Consider the following 18,241-nt stretch of genomic DNA (forward strand, 5'->3'; position numbering starts at 1 on the left):
CAAACGTACAATTCATCTCACGTAACTTCATTCCGTGTCGGCATCGACTAGTCTCAAGCTCATCCGGCACTCTGTGGTGTGGGACTATTATTTTGGCGTTCGCGGCCCTTCTCTTACTGAGAGAGCCCACGTAGCTTGAAACTAGTCGGTGCCGACAGCGGATGAAGTTACGTGAGTTTAGCCGTTTTTATTTAGTTATAATAATGTCTCACGAAAGTTTAATATTGAGTATTGTATTGCGACCTTAATGTTTGTTAGTGGTATTAGTTAACAAATCAATTGACTGTTTGTAATATAAACTGTACCGATGTAAACATACTCATTGTCATCGAGTTTAGTAGATACTTGGATTTATTCGTGTTTTTTTTAATGTGTAATGTTAAAAAAAAAACTTGTTTACATTATAGATGATTTCTTTGCGTCGGGGGTATTTAAAATTTTTAATTTAATTTTGTAACTTTAATTGACGTTTTGTATGGTCAAGTTACATTATTTTGAAAAGGTTTTTTTTTGCCTTTTTTTTATTCATAAATTGGAATCAAAACACTTTAAGCTCCACGATATGATTGTTACATAGATATGGATATTTCTTATTAAACGGCTAAATATTCAATAAGTAAACATTTAAAGCGGTTATAAGACACATTAAAAACTTTTTGCTCTCAAAAAAATTTAACAGGCTGAATACAAAAACAGTATTTTACAACAGCAAGTACAAAACTTTTCCACGTTATGTTTGGGCATTTATCGTTCCAGACGCTAATTTGTTTTTCGAATCCCCCTCACGTAATGACTGCGTTCGAAATAAGTGTGTGAGGATGTTTTATTAGAAAACGTTTTCTTATTGATGTGAAACATCTATAGGATCACTTGTAAACCGAATCGTTGAGTTGGCGACGCTTGCCGTGGCGACGGTCGCCAAGCTATACTAAGGTATACATTCATATATACCGAACCCGGCCTAAATCCACCATAATATGATGCTTTCCGTCCTTGTCTCCGGGGACTTTCCACAGGATGAAGGAACCCCGATAATTGAACTGATCGGAACCTCGAACATTTTAAATCGTTGCTTTACATATATATTAAGCTACTAGAGAAACTTCAATATCGTGTTTTAGAATATTGTTAATATTGTTTGTTGTTGAGCGCGACTTCACCATAGCAACGACGTGACAAGAGATAACGAAAATTTGTAGAAAATAAATGTACTTCTTGTGAAGATTTAAGTTTTTATTCATAGAATAAACAATATATATATATATATATATATATATATATATATATATATATATATATATATATATATATATATATTGTTATTTTAATAATATTACCTTTATGCATATTGTACACACACGATGTTTCACATCTGCCAGGCGTCCCGTGACGGATTACATTTTTTTTTTTTACCGTTACAATATTTATCACTTACGGAATTTCAGAATGTAGATGATTTTATCGTCGTTGTTCACGTTTTCTAAAGAAAACAAATTTTGACTAAGATATGATTTATGTTTCATTTAAACTTTACCCAAAACCAATACATCGTTCGAAGTAACATTTATTAAATTTTAAATAGTATCCTACTTATTTTAAACACCGATATATTTTTATCAATAAGTACAATATATAAATGTGTATACACAATGAACATCTTTTATATAATTATAAAATTTAGCTTCATCTACAGACATTGAATAAAATAAACATAAATATCAGTCATTCAAAAGTAATAGGATTAAAATTGTTAATAGAAAAGCGGCGGGTACACAGGTAAAGGTGCATTTTCTACAGTATACAAGTATAGGAATAAAAAAAAATAATAGCGTAGAAAGTGTTAAATAGGAGTTCATAGAGAAAAACCCTGATCTGTTTTAGTAGCTTAAATAAAAATATAATTTTCACAACCGTCTGTCCTAGCAAGGTCAAACGTAGACACGATCTCAATCAATTCAAAGTCGTACTAGCTCGTATTACGCCATCTTCAAGGTCGAGTCAATATTTTATAGTACGTAATACTCGTAGTTAATAATATCAAAACGACATCTGATGAAGTCACAAGAGATGTTTACATTTTTGCCAAAAAATATTTTGAATCTGAGTTCGTCTCAATCCTGTTGTCATAATTAACCTCTCGTCGAATTAATTTAAAGCTTTATTTCGTATGGTAAAAATTGTAATTTAAATATTTGAATCCAAATTAGAAATAAAATGTTTATCTCTTTACAGTTAGCTTTTGAGCAAATGTTAATCGCAAAATAATATGATAGTAGTTCGTAGTCAAGACGCTACGAAGTATATTAGTAAGAAATATAAAAATAAAAGTTTACAACGAGTCTTAAAGTACTTGGTCGGGAGTTTCTAATAGAGACTAACATCTAAGGACATAAGCTCCGAAAGTGCACGCTATACACATATAAAATTTGTTGAAATTTCATTTTTTACACGTTTATCTCTCACGAATAGAAGAATAACACAGTCTTGTAGTAATTTTTACAACAATACAATTATTTCATAACACCATCAACGAACACCTAAGTTAATGAATGCATTTAAACGATTAGAATTTAATAGATAATTTTTTTTATATATTTTATATATTGTCGACATTTATATGGACATTGTGCGTTTACACAAACAACCGAAGAAGACAACTGAAATAGAAGTAAAAAGATAATTGATAGGTTTACTGTTCAGCGAATCTTAATTTTTGTTTCTTGACGAAATCCATCGCCATTTTGTCCGTTGTACGTGACTCCAGGATTTGTAAAATCGGATGCCCTGCAAAGACGTCATTTTTAAATTTTTTTACAACTGGCAAGCATTTTTATTGGGTCGTTTTAATAATGGCTGTGTTCGTAAAGGCGAGTCCTTATTTGTTATGAAAATAAACAGAAACATACACACACACAAATCTTATTAGGATATATGAATTGCATCTATATTCGTACAGTGCAGACATCCGCGTTTTAACGAACACCCGCGACGATTTTCAATCTGCCACCCGCGTCCGTTTACATCTGCCACATCCACAACTTCACATGCTTACCTCGGTCATGTAGCTGCATGAGCGGCAGTTCGACCGGACGCAGCGGGTCGGGCGGCGCGTGGCTGTTGACGCCGGGCACGCGCGACAGCGGCACAAAAGCTTCGCCTGCGAAGTCGTCCGCGGTGAGCACATCGCGATCCCAAACCGACAGCGCCAGGGTCGCCTGCGGGCACCGGCATGCCTCCAGCGACACCGCGAACTCGAAACATTCGTCCCACACCGGGTTCAACGTTTTCTGTTGAAAATTGCAGTTGTTATGACCCTCGCGTTATTTGTTGTGCGCTTCTGATACGACAAAGTTTTCAAGAGAAGAAAAAACTAACAAAGTTATGTTACCTTTTGAACGTTAGTGGTCTGTTCATGAGCTTTCGGAAACAGTCGCTTAGGAAGTAGTTCGAGCACTACAAAGGGGTCACTCAATCCATTAGGGTCGAGTGGAATGACGTCACGCGCCGACAGCACCTCCACACACAGCGAATCGTGGTTGAAGTACACTCTACGTACAACAATGTTCACGTATTAACAATTTCACCTAACAATAATGGAAGAAAGGTAAATTAGAAATTTTACTTGACTATTTTTTAGATGATGCATCTTATAATGTATGAAAAATAAAGTGGACCCTACCACCATATGGGATACTAGCCAGAAAGATAGTGTACCAACCTGACCAATATAGAGCCATAGGGCGAGGGAATAGGAGTGCGTGCCTGGTCCACAACGCGTTCGGCCAGCCACAGCTCCAGCAGCTCCTCGGTCTGCGCCTGGTGGAACTGCATGCGCTGCTCCAACCGAGACCACTCGCCGCTGTGCACATCCGACATCGGCAGACCTAGCCATTTAAGTTGTGTGAGAGCTGCTACTCGACCATAAAGATACGGTTATAAAAAGTATACCAATTGTTGAAAGATTTTCCCATGTTAGAAATGTCTATGTGTAAGAATACCTTTACATGATATTTGGGTCTTGTGTCGACTGCTGAGTGAGATAGTACCTGTATCACTAGTGATCACTATGGTAACCGAAACTCCTTCTTACCCTTTCCTTCTGCATGAAAGAACTCAGCGAGCAAATCAAGCGCCTCTCTAAGTCGGTGATGGTAGACCCTTGGCTTCTCTGCGCCCCCCGCGTCCGCTTGAGCCGACACTTCTTTCAATACCGCACTCCAACACCCGGCTAAAGCTCGAGTGAACGCACGCGGCAGCAGCCATGTGTTCAAGGACGATAGATGCTGATCTAGGAACTCCAGTAACGGAGTTATAGCCTGATAGGACAAGATTTTACCACGTAACTTGAATATTTGTAACGCCAGTGTAGTCAATATATTATGTAAAGCCACCGATATCTAAATGAAACCCAGAGTGTAAGTGAAAGACAGTCTTGCGATTACTGAGATACAAAGAGTCCCTTACTATGCAAGTATAAAACTACTAGATGTCGCCCGCGACTCCGTCTACGCGTAATTAGTAGTCTATGTGTTCTTCTAGCTTATGTTCTACATCTATACCAAATTTTATCAAGATCCGTTGAGCCGTTCCGGAGATACCTTCTAACAAACATCCATCCATGTTATCGGATGCAAAGCTAAGCTTACTTAATTCGCAAATCATTTTAGAGTCAGTATGCGAGAAATAATACATATAAATATAATATAGATACCTGTGGAGTTGGCAAGGTGTCCGGTGACCATGCTAGATGGAATACCGCCTTGCGCAGCGGAGGACGCGCGCGCGCTGCTAGCGGCGCGGCGGCGCGGGCTGAACGCGCGTCTAGCGTTCCGAGTGCGCCACGAACCAGTTGCCGTGCATTGTCGTCATTTACACTATATTTACATAAGATGGTATAAATATCCAACCAGAAAAATACAATGGACTAAAAGCTGGATATCCTAAACGATTAAATTAACGCATGAAATCGGGGAGAGCTCATTGGTAGAATTATATTTTTATGTTTTCTATATAAGTGAAAAACCAAAGCGACATAAATTTTATAGTCATTAAAAACTAAGTCCTTGCTAGTCTAACGTCCTTAAATAACTTCACATTCGCTTTTTCCACTTTTATTATTAAATAAAAAGAAGAGAGTTTTGAAGTGTAAGAAAATCTAAACTACTAAGCGTTTATATTAAAAAAAATTGTAGGAAACTATACCATCACTGGATCCCTAAGTGGCATAGAAAGCTTTTCAACTGTTATACAATACTGGCTAATATCGAAAAAGTAACTAGTTTTAACTACGAGTATATATTTAGAGTTTCTCAAGCTAAAAATTAATGGAACATAAAAAATAAATCTTACAATAACAACGTTAACACAATCTGAAATAAAATAAATAGGTTGTACAAATTGTTTCGCATTGTATTTATCTGGCAAATGGTGTTATCAATGCACTTACATGTGCTCATCGTCGTACTCAGCGAGCGAGCGCCGCACGTACTCCAGGTTGTTTACAATCGTACATATCTCCTCCGTTGTTTTATTTTGCCCTGATATACAAATTATTTTTTATATAATATCAAATGAAATTATTTTATTCGCTTTAATACAATTCACGAACTTTCTAAACAAAACCATCCCGCTCTCAGTCCTTCCTTTTGTTGTAAAATAAAGATAATACACATCAATAAATTATTGCCAGTCATATTTATCATCCGCTAAAAAGCGTTATTATTATTTTGTTAACTTGACAGATTACAGGTGACTACCTCCCGTGATAGTTTGGAATCATTTGCTAAAATAATGAACTTCGAAGCTTTTCACGACCTTGCTCTGTTACTGCAACTATCTCAACCATCCAAAGCTAAGAACCTGTTTGTTTTCTGATGTAGTTAGTTCTGTCATGTTAGATTGAGAAATGGTGAGGTAAGAAAGCTAATAAGTTCACGTTTTTATTATGTTAGTTTTTAATCGTTCATGATACAATTGGCAACGTAAATTGCTTGTACTACTACACTAACCATGGTTCTCGTAGTACCCCTGGTCGGCAAGCGCGCCGTGCACGAGGTCGGCGTAGTGCAGTGCAGTGGCACATGCCGCTTCCAGCAGCCGTCCGCCGCCGCCCGCGCTCTCCTCCGCGCCCCCGATGGCGCGCCACACCAGACGCATGTGGTACAAACTGATACAACAATAACATGTTTTATGCGACAAAAATAGGCAACAAGTACTCCGTAACCGATTTGGACTATGCCAGACAATGATCTAATCGTCCCTAATTTAAAGTTGGCTCGAGCACCTCAGTGAGGACTTATATATGACGCTGACGCTGAAGACGACACCTTTCAAATGTCGTCACCACCAATTCTATCTTTTTCACATTCTTGATTCCTAAAAATTAAGGTCAAGAGTACTTATTACGAATTTTTAATATTTTCTCGTCACTCCCCGTCCCTACACTACGCGAAAAAGACAAGCTTTTGTTCCTTGTGTATTTTAATTGAAAGTATAAGGTAACTCACCAAGCGGCAGTGTCGACTGAAGAAGTACTATGCTTCACAAGATGCTCTCCTTCCACCGGTCGATCTAAATGTACAATTAGAAAATTAAAAAAGAAAACCTTCAATAAAATAAAATTTATCGAAATATAATCATCTTTTTGTCCATTTTTTCAGTCCTAAATGGAACTGACTACAATAAAAGCGACAAATATAGTCGGCTATGCTTATTTATATAGAATACGCGAATAGTCCATTGCAGGAGCGATTAAGTGCTCTTTGTCATCAGTATAGCACTAATTAATGGTCTCGTGCCACACCGACTTAGATACCAATCTAACGCTCGCTGTGTCTTGGCAAACCTTTTATATCCCTCACTGTAAGCAATTAGACAATCTAATTTGTCTACATAAAGATTTGGAATTGGAATTTAGAACTTAAGTTGTATCTAAACAAACCAAGTTATTTATTCTTGTGTCTAAACAAATAAATTTCAAATTTTTTGTTTGTTGTATTTTCTGTCCATAAAACTTATTGGATTTGTAAAAGAAATCGGTTTCTTTGGTCAATAAAATTCCCATTGTTCGTAATTCTTACACATTAAAAGATTATTTTTTCTTTTAGCCTTATGTCTTGAAAATAGTTTTCATAACTAAACATTACTTACCTAATTCAACAGCGGCGCGCACTCTCTGCAACGCCATTGTCTTTGTCACAGCCAGCCAACGATCGATCAATGGCTCGAACCAACTGTTAAACAGAAGATTTCTGATGAATAGATGTTTTAGAAAATGAAAGGGATTACAAGACGTGTTTATACAGGTTTTAAGTACTGCAGTTGAAACTTAATATGAGAAGTAAACAAGTTAGTAAGTTGACAAGTACGTATAAATATTTAATTTAAAAATATACAAAAGAAATCAATAATTTTCTATTTAATTTTTATGCATATTAATCTGAATCATTTTATGTTAGATATTTATTAACATCAAAGTTAAATATAATTACAAATAGGCCTCGAGCAATTGCGGCGGCGGGTCTGTGGCGGGGTGAGAGGAAGGTGCAGGAGTTGCGGCGGCGCATAGCTCGCGGACCGCCGCTAGCACTTCGAATGGCAACGCCTTCGCTGACACCACGCACACTGGTACACCAAAGACTAAATTAATAGTGAAATAACGAGAATAAACGAAGCGTATGTTTTAACAGCGTAGACACCAGCAATAATAATAACATCTGTTGCACTATTGGGCCGGTTCCACGCCAACGAAAAACAACAACAGTCCGAAGTCCAAGAGTCCTTAAACTTTCCACAACTTAGGATAACTTCATTGCTTTCAAGAGACACTAATCTAGACAGAAATAAACTAAATCAGACACTATCCAGCCCATGGTAGCATTAAATATGTATTATAGGCAAACGATGAAAAGAGTATTTAAAATTAAAAGAAAATGTGGTTTATGAATCGTTACCTCCATTTCCGTGTTCATCGTATAATTCCTCTTCAGCCACGCCGCACCAGCCCTCTGTTATCCAATGTTCTACGCACAGTCTAACATCTTCCGAGACCTTTATAATATTACAATATACTTTTAATATGGTTTTAAAAAGTAAATAAACTAGATAGCAGCGATAAAGTTTCATATTTTAAAGTACTTTAAACGCACTTACGATATTAAAAATGGCTGTACTTAAAGATATTATAACAAAACTTTATAAAGGATCATCATTCTTCGTTTAATATTTTACAACACTTATATTGAGTTGAGGAAACTTACCATTTTATCGATCTGTGTAAACACTACAGTGAAATACGGCACGTTATTGGTTCTGTAAGAAATAGAAATTCTTTTATGTTCAGTCACGTAGACTGACATACAACAAACAATAGATTATTACTAAAAGCTGTTAAGAGACTAAAAAACTTTAAGTTCAGTCAACATAATCGTTCTATTGTCATTAGATTCAAATGTATCTTTTTACCTAATTACTTGTATAATAGATATCTTTACATTAAAAAAAGCTTTGTAATAAAGTAAAATAATGGTGTCAACCATAAATATGTAGATAATACGTTCCAGTGCTTAGGAGATTATTTGAAATTAACCCGTTTTGTAAATCTTGTTGAGTTCATTTTCAAACAAAATTTCTCAAAATTTTTGGGTTATATGTAACAGTGAAACAACCATGACAATAGGCAAAGAATTATAAAGTCAATGAAGATATTATAAATACCATTGAAGGTATAATACCAAAATAAGTAACAAGAAACGATAACAAAAATTATCGGAAATAGATTAAAAACACTTGACGTATTGCGGCGGCTAGTTAGAAAATGTTAAACAACACTTACGTTTCAAACAATGGATGATAATACGTCAATCCTTGCTGCAAGTCTATCTGGACCAAGGTGATCAAGTTGACCAGATCCTCGCCTCGTTCAGATCTCGTATCCTGAGCACAGAGAGCTTCGTACCACTCAGCGGTACCTTTACGAAGAGCGCCCACTATTTCACTTCTAAGATAGAAAGAAATAGTAATTAAAAATCTCCGTTTGATTCAGGAAATTATATTGCATAACTACTGACTGTAGAGCCATTTAATGGTTAATAAGACCCTTAGTTTCGATTCAGAATGAGAATAAGAATGACTGAATATGGTAATTACAGTGCTCTCAATAGGTGGACATATCGACTGTATTAAGATTGATGACGTATTAAGAAGTTTAAAACATTTTGCGTGCGTAAACGAACATGAAGAATGGAGAAAAACTTATCCAGACAGCCCCGAATTTAAATTCCAACTTCTTTGGGTAACAGATGAGTAATTCGCTTTTTATTTTTTCGACAACTGGTTTATTTTATTGTAGGTTATTCTACCGTGTTCTAGAATACAGATATATATTTCAGACGCTTTTATTGAAATTATATTGCTTATAACTGAATTGTCAATCACCGAAATTTAAATTGGCAATATCTCTTGCCGCAGCTGCTCATTGAACTAGAAAGCGATGTGCTTGACCAAATAGTTAAAAACCAACAAAATGTAAAAGTACCTTGAAATCGGCACTTTTTACTCAATAATTTTATATTTATCATACAATTGTCAGTCAAACGGTTTTTTATGATCTGAAAACAGTTCGATCTTTCTCAATAAAATATTGAAATGAAGTACAGGATGTCTGTAATATTGCTAATTTTTTGATTTTATAAACTAAGCGACCAGTGAGTACTCTTAAACCCTGGGTTTTGTACTGCTGTCTTATCTAAATTGTAAATTGTGTTTCTAATTTTTTTTGTTACAATAAATAAAAATTAAAAAGCGTGTGAGTATTTTTACATCTTTGAGTAGAACACTGAAATGCTAATAAAAGTGATATCGTATTCAATATTATACCTATAAGATCTACTCAAAATAAATAACTTAATTTTATTTTATATCAATTTAAATTTAAATTAAATTTCTTGATCCCACAGTCAAATTATTTTATATAATTTTGTGGGACATAGTTCTATTTTAGGTTTTTTTTATTGTATTGTAAATAAATAAATAATAAATAATAATAATAAATAAATAACTTTACCTTATTTCCTTATTGAAAGGGCAGCAACGCCAGAAAGCTTTCATTTGCGACAGTTGATTTAGGCATCGCAACAGATATTCTAATCTGCAATACAAATATAGTAAATTGAATGAATTAAAACAAACTAGTTATAAAATCCTTTTTTTACTAAAATTTTAAAATAAATCTTACTGATTGAGGCTCATGTTATGTAGCACAGGGTACAAGTCTCGGTGCAGGCGCAGCTGATGCAGGGCGCGGTCAACGAACTCTCCGAAGCAGTCGGCGAGCCAACGCTCCTCATCACGCGACACTCCCACCCCAGCATCGCCGCTGCCACCGCCGGACAGTGTCTCTTGAGCGCACCATGTTCTCTCCAACTCTGTTAGAAGCTTGTACATGTACCTGGGTGAGAAATATAATTTAAAATTAGCGAATCCTTAATAGATTGGTACAATGGAAGGAAATAAAACGGCCCTTAAATAGACTGTACATAATCAGGCAGCAGCTACCAATTAAGTGAAGAAGAAAATATTAAATTATTAATACATACTTCGGATCCAACGGTGCTTCGCTATTAAGACGGCAGGCCGCTGCAAAGCGAGCAATCGCAGCTTGCAGCGTGCTCATATCCCCTTGCACGGCGTGCTGGTGCAGTAAAGTCTGCGCCGCTCCACACAGCTCGCCCTCCCATGCCGCGCTCGCGCTGCCCCCGGCATCACTCTCACCGCCACATTCAGCCCTTAAGATGTTCGCGGTTTCTACTTCATGCGCAAGCAGTACACCGAACAGACGCTCGTGTTGTCGCACCTTGGTAAAATTATGTTTCATTTTTCACATTATGACATTTTTTTTACCCTAACGTGCTTTAAAACTAAAACTAACACTAACACAATGACATAATTTCTCTAGGTACAATTTGTAAAAAAATATCTGATTCAGTTTACCTGCTGCCAATTATCGTCATCGTGACGACCAGCTTCGCGAGCTGAGAGCCAGAGACGAAGTCGGATACGTCCCTGTACCGATGAGCGCTGCGATCGCGCCTCCAGTTTGTACCACGCTTCCACGCCCGTGGATGGGATTTCTCGTAGTGGAATATTCACACATCCTAATCGAAAATAATACAAACAAGATATTGTTTTAACGCTGGTAAAAAATTCAGATGGCGAGAAAGCTTGATTGGCAAATCAAAGAATTACATACTACTAAATGAAATTTAACTGCAATGCTTACCAAGAAAGTCATCCTGACTACCCTGTCGGGCGCTCTGACAAACTTGTTTGAAGAATCGGCCGAGTCCTCGGACGCCGCGCACTTCATTTAGCCTGGAGACTGCATCCAGCACTGAACTCTCATCGTCATGGTCCCAGATGTCCAGGTGTAGAACATCCGAGGATATGTCATCAATGTCACTGCCGCAGAGTTAGTTTAGAAATTAGGTAGCATTTCTGTTTAACTCTCAATGTTTGTTACACAATCTAACACAACATCGACATGTTCATGCATTTAGCGTAACATTTACAACGAGAAACTTCATACATCATTATCTTCAAAACAATGTTAATAAAACCCACAGATCTAATACATAACACATAAAAATAACTTTAACAAATTTTTCCACTTACATACTATGAAATTTGGTCAACAACACAAAGTTAACAAAGATAAGTAAATACAATAATTTGTTATCCAATATTTTTGTACGCGGATAGATACAACAATGTAACAGCTATTTAATGATTTATCTTTAAAAAATATTCTATATCTTATATTCCAAGATACATATTTATAAATTAAAGAACTAGACATAAAAGCAAACCACAATCCAAAAAAAGTAAATCACAAATAACCAAAAGAGTAACAGAGATACGACAAAACAGATATGTAAAATGTGCCTGTAGTCTTACAATTTAAAAGTCTCATTCCATTTGGGCGATAATGTGTGCGGTCTAACACTAGTGGCGCGGATGTATCGTGCGGGCAGGCGACCGAGGCTGTCGCGCTGCTGACGGCCGTCGCGCCGCTTGAAACTCAGTCGAAAGCCGTGTTTGCGGCCCTCGTCCTCCGATGCACGTGGCGATGCCGGCAACGAAGCCGGTTGGATTCCGAGCATGCAATACGGATCGCTAAATCCTAAAAACACTACTTCTTCAGCATCACCAGTTATCACTCTACTGAGAATCATCCAGTCTTAACGGCCTAATTTACCTTTACCCTATTACTTTGGTAGACTACATAATTTTTTTTGTGTAATTCATTCACATTCCATACAAATAATAAAATCCAATCAACATGAATTATTTCGTGTCAATTTTAATTCGCATTATCGAGAATATTTCAAGCTTTAACCCAACTCAAGAAGCGTCTACTTTAGTTTGAAAAAAATCCCTTACAACATATTTTATATACAAATATATGAAATATGTAATCTAGTATCTACTAAATAACTATTATTTCAAAACGCGATTTTAATGTGAAAAGTATTTGCATGATGTGATAAAAAAATATCTCAAACTAATGACTAGTTGCACAAACCAACAACTTTATAGAATCTACCTATCTTATTAAAATCTACTTCTTTAGAGAAATAAGTTACTACTAGTTACTCGTATTTCAGCTACATATTTGATATTTTCGTACCGTTAGCATCTTTAGCTTCAAGTCCGTCTGCTTCGATGACAGCACATCCGAGCACGACAGTAGGTGGCCGTTCACTACCAGCCGCACGAAGAGCTCGCGCGTGGATGTCCGCCGGGACTCTAAATGCGCGGCGAGCGTATTCAATCACTTCTTCCTTGTACGCCGCGAATTGACCGTCAGGTGCCGGAGCGCCTACCGCGTTCTCAATGCAATACAACACCTAGTTTATAAAAATGTATGTACATGTTAGTTAACTATTTATTTGAAGGAAAGAAAGACAAACATTTTTTATTTAATAACTTACCAATTGGCACGTTTTTATAATTGTTAAAAGTTATAAATTTACTTTATAAATGATAACTTATTATTTCTAAGCCGTTTGGATTATCACTTGGAAAAAGAACAATTTAAAAAAAAGAACGGACACATTACGCACTCGCTAAATTGCTATAAAAATTCACGATTAGAAAAGTACGAAAAAGGTTGCGTGTTTGATTTCAATTAACCGTATCTAGTCCGCTATTATCTGTAGTAACAAAAAGGCTGACTTATTAAAGGAACAGTGTGGAGGTACACAAAGAAATTCGTGTTTTTGTCAACTGAACCCTAAGCTTAAAAATATTCCACTTTCATTGCGTAAATAATATTTAAGTAGAATACAAGTCAGCAAAAACAGCGAAATGACGATTATAGAAAGGCCTGTGGTATCAACACAACTACATTTGTTGGAAGATAAAAGGTTAGGAAAATGTATTTAAACCGGTAAAGTGACGAAAGTTTACCTCAGTATACAAATGTTCATGTTCCTTGTGCGAGAGTTGTGCGGACACGCTGGGCAAGCCAAGATCGTGAGGCGCTGGAGGCGGGCGCTCTGCACGAGCCTCCGCCAGGCGCAGAGCTGCAAGGCGACGGTTCTCTTGTCGCCACGATAGAGCCGTGAAGCTCTCGAAATACGATCCGTCTGTATCTTGAACCCTATAGTATCGGTCAAAATGGAGAACATTGGTTAAATTAGTTAACAGTAAAGAGCATGATATTACCAATAAAACTGAGAAAGTGTGAAGATATGTGGTACAGAATTGATACGTTATTAGGTTTGCAAATTATATGGCGGACATGTTTTACTAAACTGTACAGGCGCTTCAGTCGTTGATAAGTTGCACAACAAATTTTTAGTAAAAGAGTTATAGAAAAATTGCCACTGTATTTTATTTTAGTGTATAAACATATCAACTATATCATAAAGGACTAAATTGTTTGAATAACTAGGTGTTCATAAACGACATGTGCGCGAAGCCCGGGGCGAATAAAGATAAAGTAATTAGTTGTCGGAAGCTCGAATCATACGCAAATCACAAGGACGCTTTGATGACTATATAAAGAAAGAAAATTAAATCTATAAGAAATTTACGTCTTTAACAATATAGGGTAAAACTTATTCATTGTAATCAATAAGCTATCGACCAAAATATACTTTACGCAGCGTAGGATGTTTGATACTTTCAACTTTTTTAGAATTCACTAACAACGTGCTTATAAAAATAGATCTCGAGCACCCCACGCTTTTTTCTCTGCTCGTGAATTTATTTTAAATGTTTCGTTGTAAAATATTATTACCAACATTTACTTTATATAATTATAGACGAATAATAATTTAGGCAATAAATCTGATCCATTACATAGACCATGGGATATTAAAGTTTCTTTTCAATAAAAATGAATAGCCTTGAAAAAAGTTAACACTTCAAACACTGTAGTATTTTTACCTCAGGAAGTAGAAGGAAACTGAATTAGCAATGCAAAACTAGATAGCAATCGTAGCACCGGATCTTTGTGGAGGCCTGACACCCACACGGGAGTGGAATTACTTTAGCGGCCTTTTTATACTCACTCCTAACTCACTTAATTTAAAGGTGACTGTGACATTCTTTTAAAGTATAGCAAATAGTTGAGTAAATAACTACAATTATACTCTATTTAAATTATAAAAGTCTACAAGTCCACCATCTTTGATTACACATATATTTATATATCAAACTCGGGATACAAAATAGCCTATGAGTATCTATAGATATTATAGTATGGAAAACATGTTCTAAGTAATTCTTGATATCCTTTAAGATTGCAGTAGTATTGTGTACTCATTCGCCAATAAATAAGAATATAATAGAAACACGTGATACTTACAACCATTTATATATAACTGTAAGAAATCTTACAGATACAGATTTACTTCATACGGATTTCATACAAATTTATGTAACTTTGAAATATTTCACTAAATACTAAACTGTTGCCCACACGCCATACGCAGAAAATTATAACAAAGTTTAGGTACGAAACGGGCAGTTTCAATCTATTCTACTGCCGCTCAGAAAGTTCTCGCTTATTCAAGCTTCCCTTTATTTGCACCTGTCCTGTGGATTGTGCCGGGACCACAAACTATCGCGCCGACGAGGGGTCGCGCCCGTCGGCTATAATACGACTCAACAACTTATGTAAATTTCTATTCATCATTTTCCCCGAGTTTCACATTATACTGAAACCTTTACGGAAACAATTGTCAAGGTTTGGTATTGGTATAATATGTGTTATAATATGACCTAGTTTATAAATATCTGATGCAAGTACATCAAACCAGTTTTGTTCTGGTAGATAGAAAAGTTTTTCGTTGATGAAAGAAAACGTTTGGTACATAAAAATATTAGGTTCAATCCGTTTTGAAATATCAATGTTAATTAAATGTCAACGGTTACTGAGAAAATCTTTGCACTCGTATCTTTCAATAATTGAATCATCAACATAAACCATAGAGCAAAGACAGTGGTACGCAGTAGGTCACACTTGACATCTTTATAAGCGACCATTACCGAAATTAACTCCACTTGCCACGTTACAGGATGTTATGGTGTCCGAAGTAAAAGCATTGCAGTATCATTTTTATTGCTTCATTTAGGTAATAATCAACCCTATCGTACTAAAACTAGACTTTCACTGCCTACAATTACTTCTTTGAGTTATTAAGTAGTATGCAAAATTTAATTGGAAAACGTCGAGGTTTTTTTTATAAGATTTAATTCACGCATGTATTCTTCAAACAGTTCTTACCCCGAGTTGACGGAGTTGTCTACTTCAGGCCAGGAGAGGCGTCGCTTGCAGAAAGCCATGGTCGGTTTCTCCGGCGGCTGCTGGCGGGAAGCACGCATCGAGCCTCCGCGGCGCGGTGGCGCGAGCGGCGCTAGGCAGTCTAGCGTGCGTCGACGAATGCCCAGAGCTGACACACCTTCAGTCGGCACCACTCGAGGAAAACCTACGTATACACATTCGCTAATTTGTGTTATATTATGTTTGTACATAGGCTCGCTTCCCGACTTATAAAAATGCAACATCACGGATACATGTCTACGTACATATAAATAAAAAATAACAAATTCATAAAACACTTATCAACGAGCATGTGTTCCTAGACATAAAAAAGATGAAAGTTATGTCTTCCTCTTGAAGATCTCCATTAGTTATGAAACTAACGCCAGCAATATACGTCTAGTACACATGTAACATGACACGAACACTTTCAAGTCTCACTTCACCTTCACATGGCTCCAAAGATTTCCAAGAAGCAAAATATTTAAGTTATCGTTGATATAAAAGGCGGCGCAAGCTACTATGACGTCACTAGACTAGAATGATATGTTATTGTACACGTATAGTTGATTTTACCTCGCATCGTAGCGGTAGATGGTTGCGGCTTTTGCTGCGTGTCCTCGGAGCGGTGGCGGGGCGGCGGCGCGCGGCGCGGTGATAGCGCCAGCCCGGCCACGCTGTCGGCCATGCCGACCACGTACTGACCGATGGATGACAGGAAACTCATGGCGACGTTTACACCACACACATTTGTCACACAACTAACACGAAACTTCACGCACTTTGCTAGTGTCAACTAGACGCGCACATAGCGCGCTACTGTTCGAATTAGTTTTTCTTTGTTTAATTACAATCTGTAAAAAAAAGAAATATTAACGTTCATTACGTTATGTTTTCCTAAAAGAACTAGGTGTTTAACTAACTTTCGGTATGTATTATCATAAATCGTGCAGTGTGCAATTTGCAGTTAATTTTTAAAATAGTCAGTGAGGACTGACGAAAATTTTAAAATTTAAAAAAAATTAAAAATTACAAAATCTTCGCATTCATTATAATTTCATATAACCTTATAGTTAGTTATATAAATAGATTTATTACTGCTCGCCTTTCCCACGGTTTATGAAATATACCGTTTGAAGTAAATTGAGCAATTTAGGTAAATAGCAAGGACGACATTCTAGACTTTGCTATTCCTAGTAAGCACGATATCCGACTTGATTAAAAAATAAAACCTTTTAATATGGTTTTATTATTTCAGTGGCATGAGCTAAGTTCCGACTGAGGAAAATAAGTTTATCTATTAGATTCAAGTTCTCCGCAGCTGGAAACTCTAAATTAACTTTGACTTCCACGGAGAGCATTCCTTCTCTAATTTCCTACTTAAATTTAAGTAATGCAGGAAATATTGCCCTCTAATATCGTTTCTTATAATTAAAGTTGGCCGAATCTTATATTTTAAGATTAACACCTATTTTACAATTTATTCCACTAGCGTTCGCCCTTGACTTCGTCAGCACAGTATTAAAAAAAAAGTAGCCTCTAAATGGTCTTGCGGACAGACATATAGACAGACTATTTTAAATATTTTTATAAGATTAATTACAGACACTTTAATTTTATTAATGTGTACAGATTCTAACAGAATGCAGTATACCGTACTAAAGCATTTTGATCATATTTCATTTGGGGAAATTCACATGATATAATTTTTATACCGAAAAGTTAATAGAATTATATAAGTAATAGAACTGTTATGTAATTAATTTTAAGTCAATTAAATTCGATTCCTTAAATCTTGGACTAGGTAATCATAATTCAATCTAAACTTTGTATTTATTCTTATTATTCATTGATATTCCGAAAAAGGTAGTACTGCTGTAACGAATACCTATTTTTATAAATTAGATATCCATAGAAAATAAAATTATGTAAAAATTCTGTATAAAATTTGAGCAAACGCTTTTTGCGCTAATGGACAAAATGGAACAAACATAGCATTTTGATAAATTCCATTGAAAGATAAAAAGGTGATGCGCATGAATAATTTATCAGGCTTATGTATATTTTTGGAAGGGAAAACCGTGTTTTATTATTCAAACAACTCTTATATGAGCAGATCTTTTTTATTGTTTAATTGATCGTATTGAATAAAGGTCGTTTTCTTTTTGATTGCATTTTTGATTCCATCACATGACTGTTTTTGTATTACAAAAGCCAACTATTGTATGATAGCTTTTTTATTACTACCTAGCTGTGGCTCGCGACTCTGTCCGAATCCGCGGAATTGAAAAAAAAAATAATGATCTACATCTGTGCCAAATTTCATCTAGATCTGTTGAGCCGGTCGGGAGATACCTTTAAACAAAAATTCATCCATTCATCTATCCATTTAAACTTTCGTATTTATAAGAT

General features: G+C 36.1%; 1 protein-coding gene across 1 annotated transcript; it reads right to left on the reverse strand.

The window, feature by feature from the left end:
• Positions 1-2,636: 2,636 nt before the first annotated feature.
• Positions 2,637-16,665, reverse strand: LOC106719217 (BAI1-associated protein 3). The gene is made up of 24 exons (XM_014513500.2): positions 16,406-16,665; positions 15,794-15,995; positions 13,468-13,660; positions 12,686-12,905; positions 11,953-12,178; positions 11,279-11,457; positions 10,990-11,153; positions 10,596-10,852; positions 10,235-10,447; positions 10,064-10,147; positions 8,834-8,998; positions 8,259-8,310; positions 7,953-8,049; positions 7,491-7,623; positions 7,150-7,232; positions 6,507-6,570; positions 6,009-6,166; positions 5,447-5,537; positions 4,712-4,874; positions 4,091-4,316; positions 3,719-3,884; positions 3,389-3,548; positions 3,053-3,287; positions 2,637-2,784 (listed from the first exon to the last, which is right to left on the reverse strand). Exons 1-24 carry the CDS (start codon positions 16,554-16,556, stop codon positions 2,690-2,692), a joined length of 3,777 nt encoding a protein of 1,258 aa, XP_014368986.2. The 5' UTR covers positions 16,557-16,665; the 3' UTR covers positions 2,637-2,689.
• Positions 16,666-18,241: the final 1,576 nt, after the last annotated feature.

This window comes from Papilio machaon, chromosome 12, assembly GCF_912999745.1.
Source record: "Papilio machaon chromosome 12, ilPapMach1.1, whole genome shotgun sequence".
NCBI classification, from domain to species: Eukaryota; Metazoa; Arthropoda; class Insecta; order Lepidoptera; family Papilionidae; genus Papilio; species Papilio machaon.

Excerpts from the sequence above, each read along its gene's own strand:
- LOC106719217 (XM_014513500.2), bottom strand. The coding sequence starts at position 16,556 with ATGAGTTTCCTGTCATCCATCGGTCAGTACGTGGTCGGCATGGCCGAC. Across the intron at positions 6,571-7,149 it reads GCGCGCCGCTGTTGAATTAG|ATCGACCGGTGGAAGGAGAG; the intron begins GTAAGTAATGTT and ends TTGTACATTTAG. Across the intron at positions 2,785-3,052 it reads CATGCAGCTACATGACCGAG|GGCATCCGATTTTACAAATC; the intron begins GTAAGCATGTGA and ends ACGTCTTTGCAG.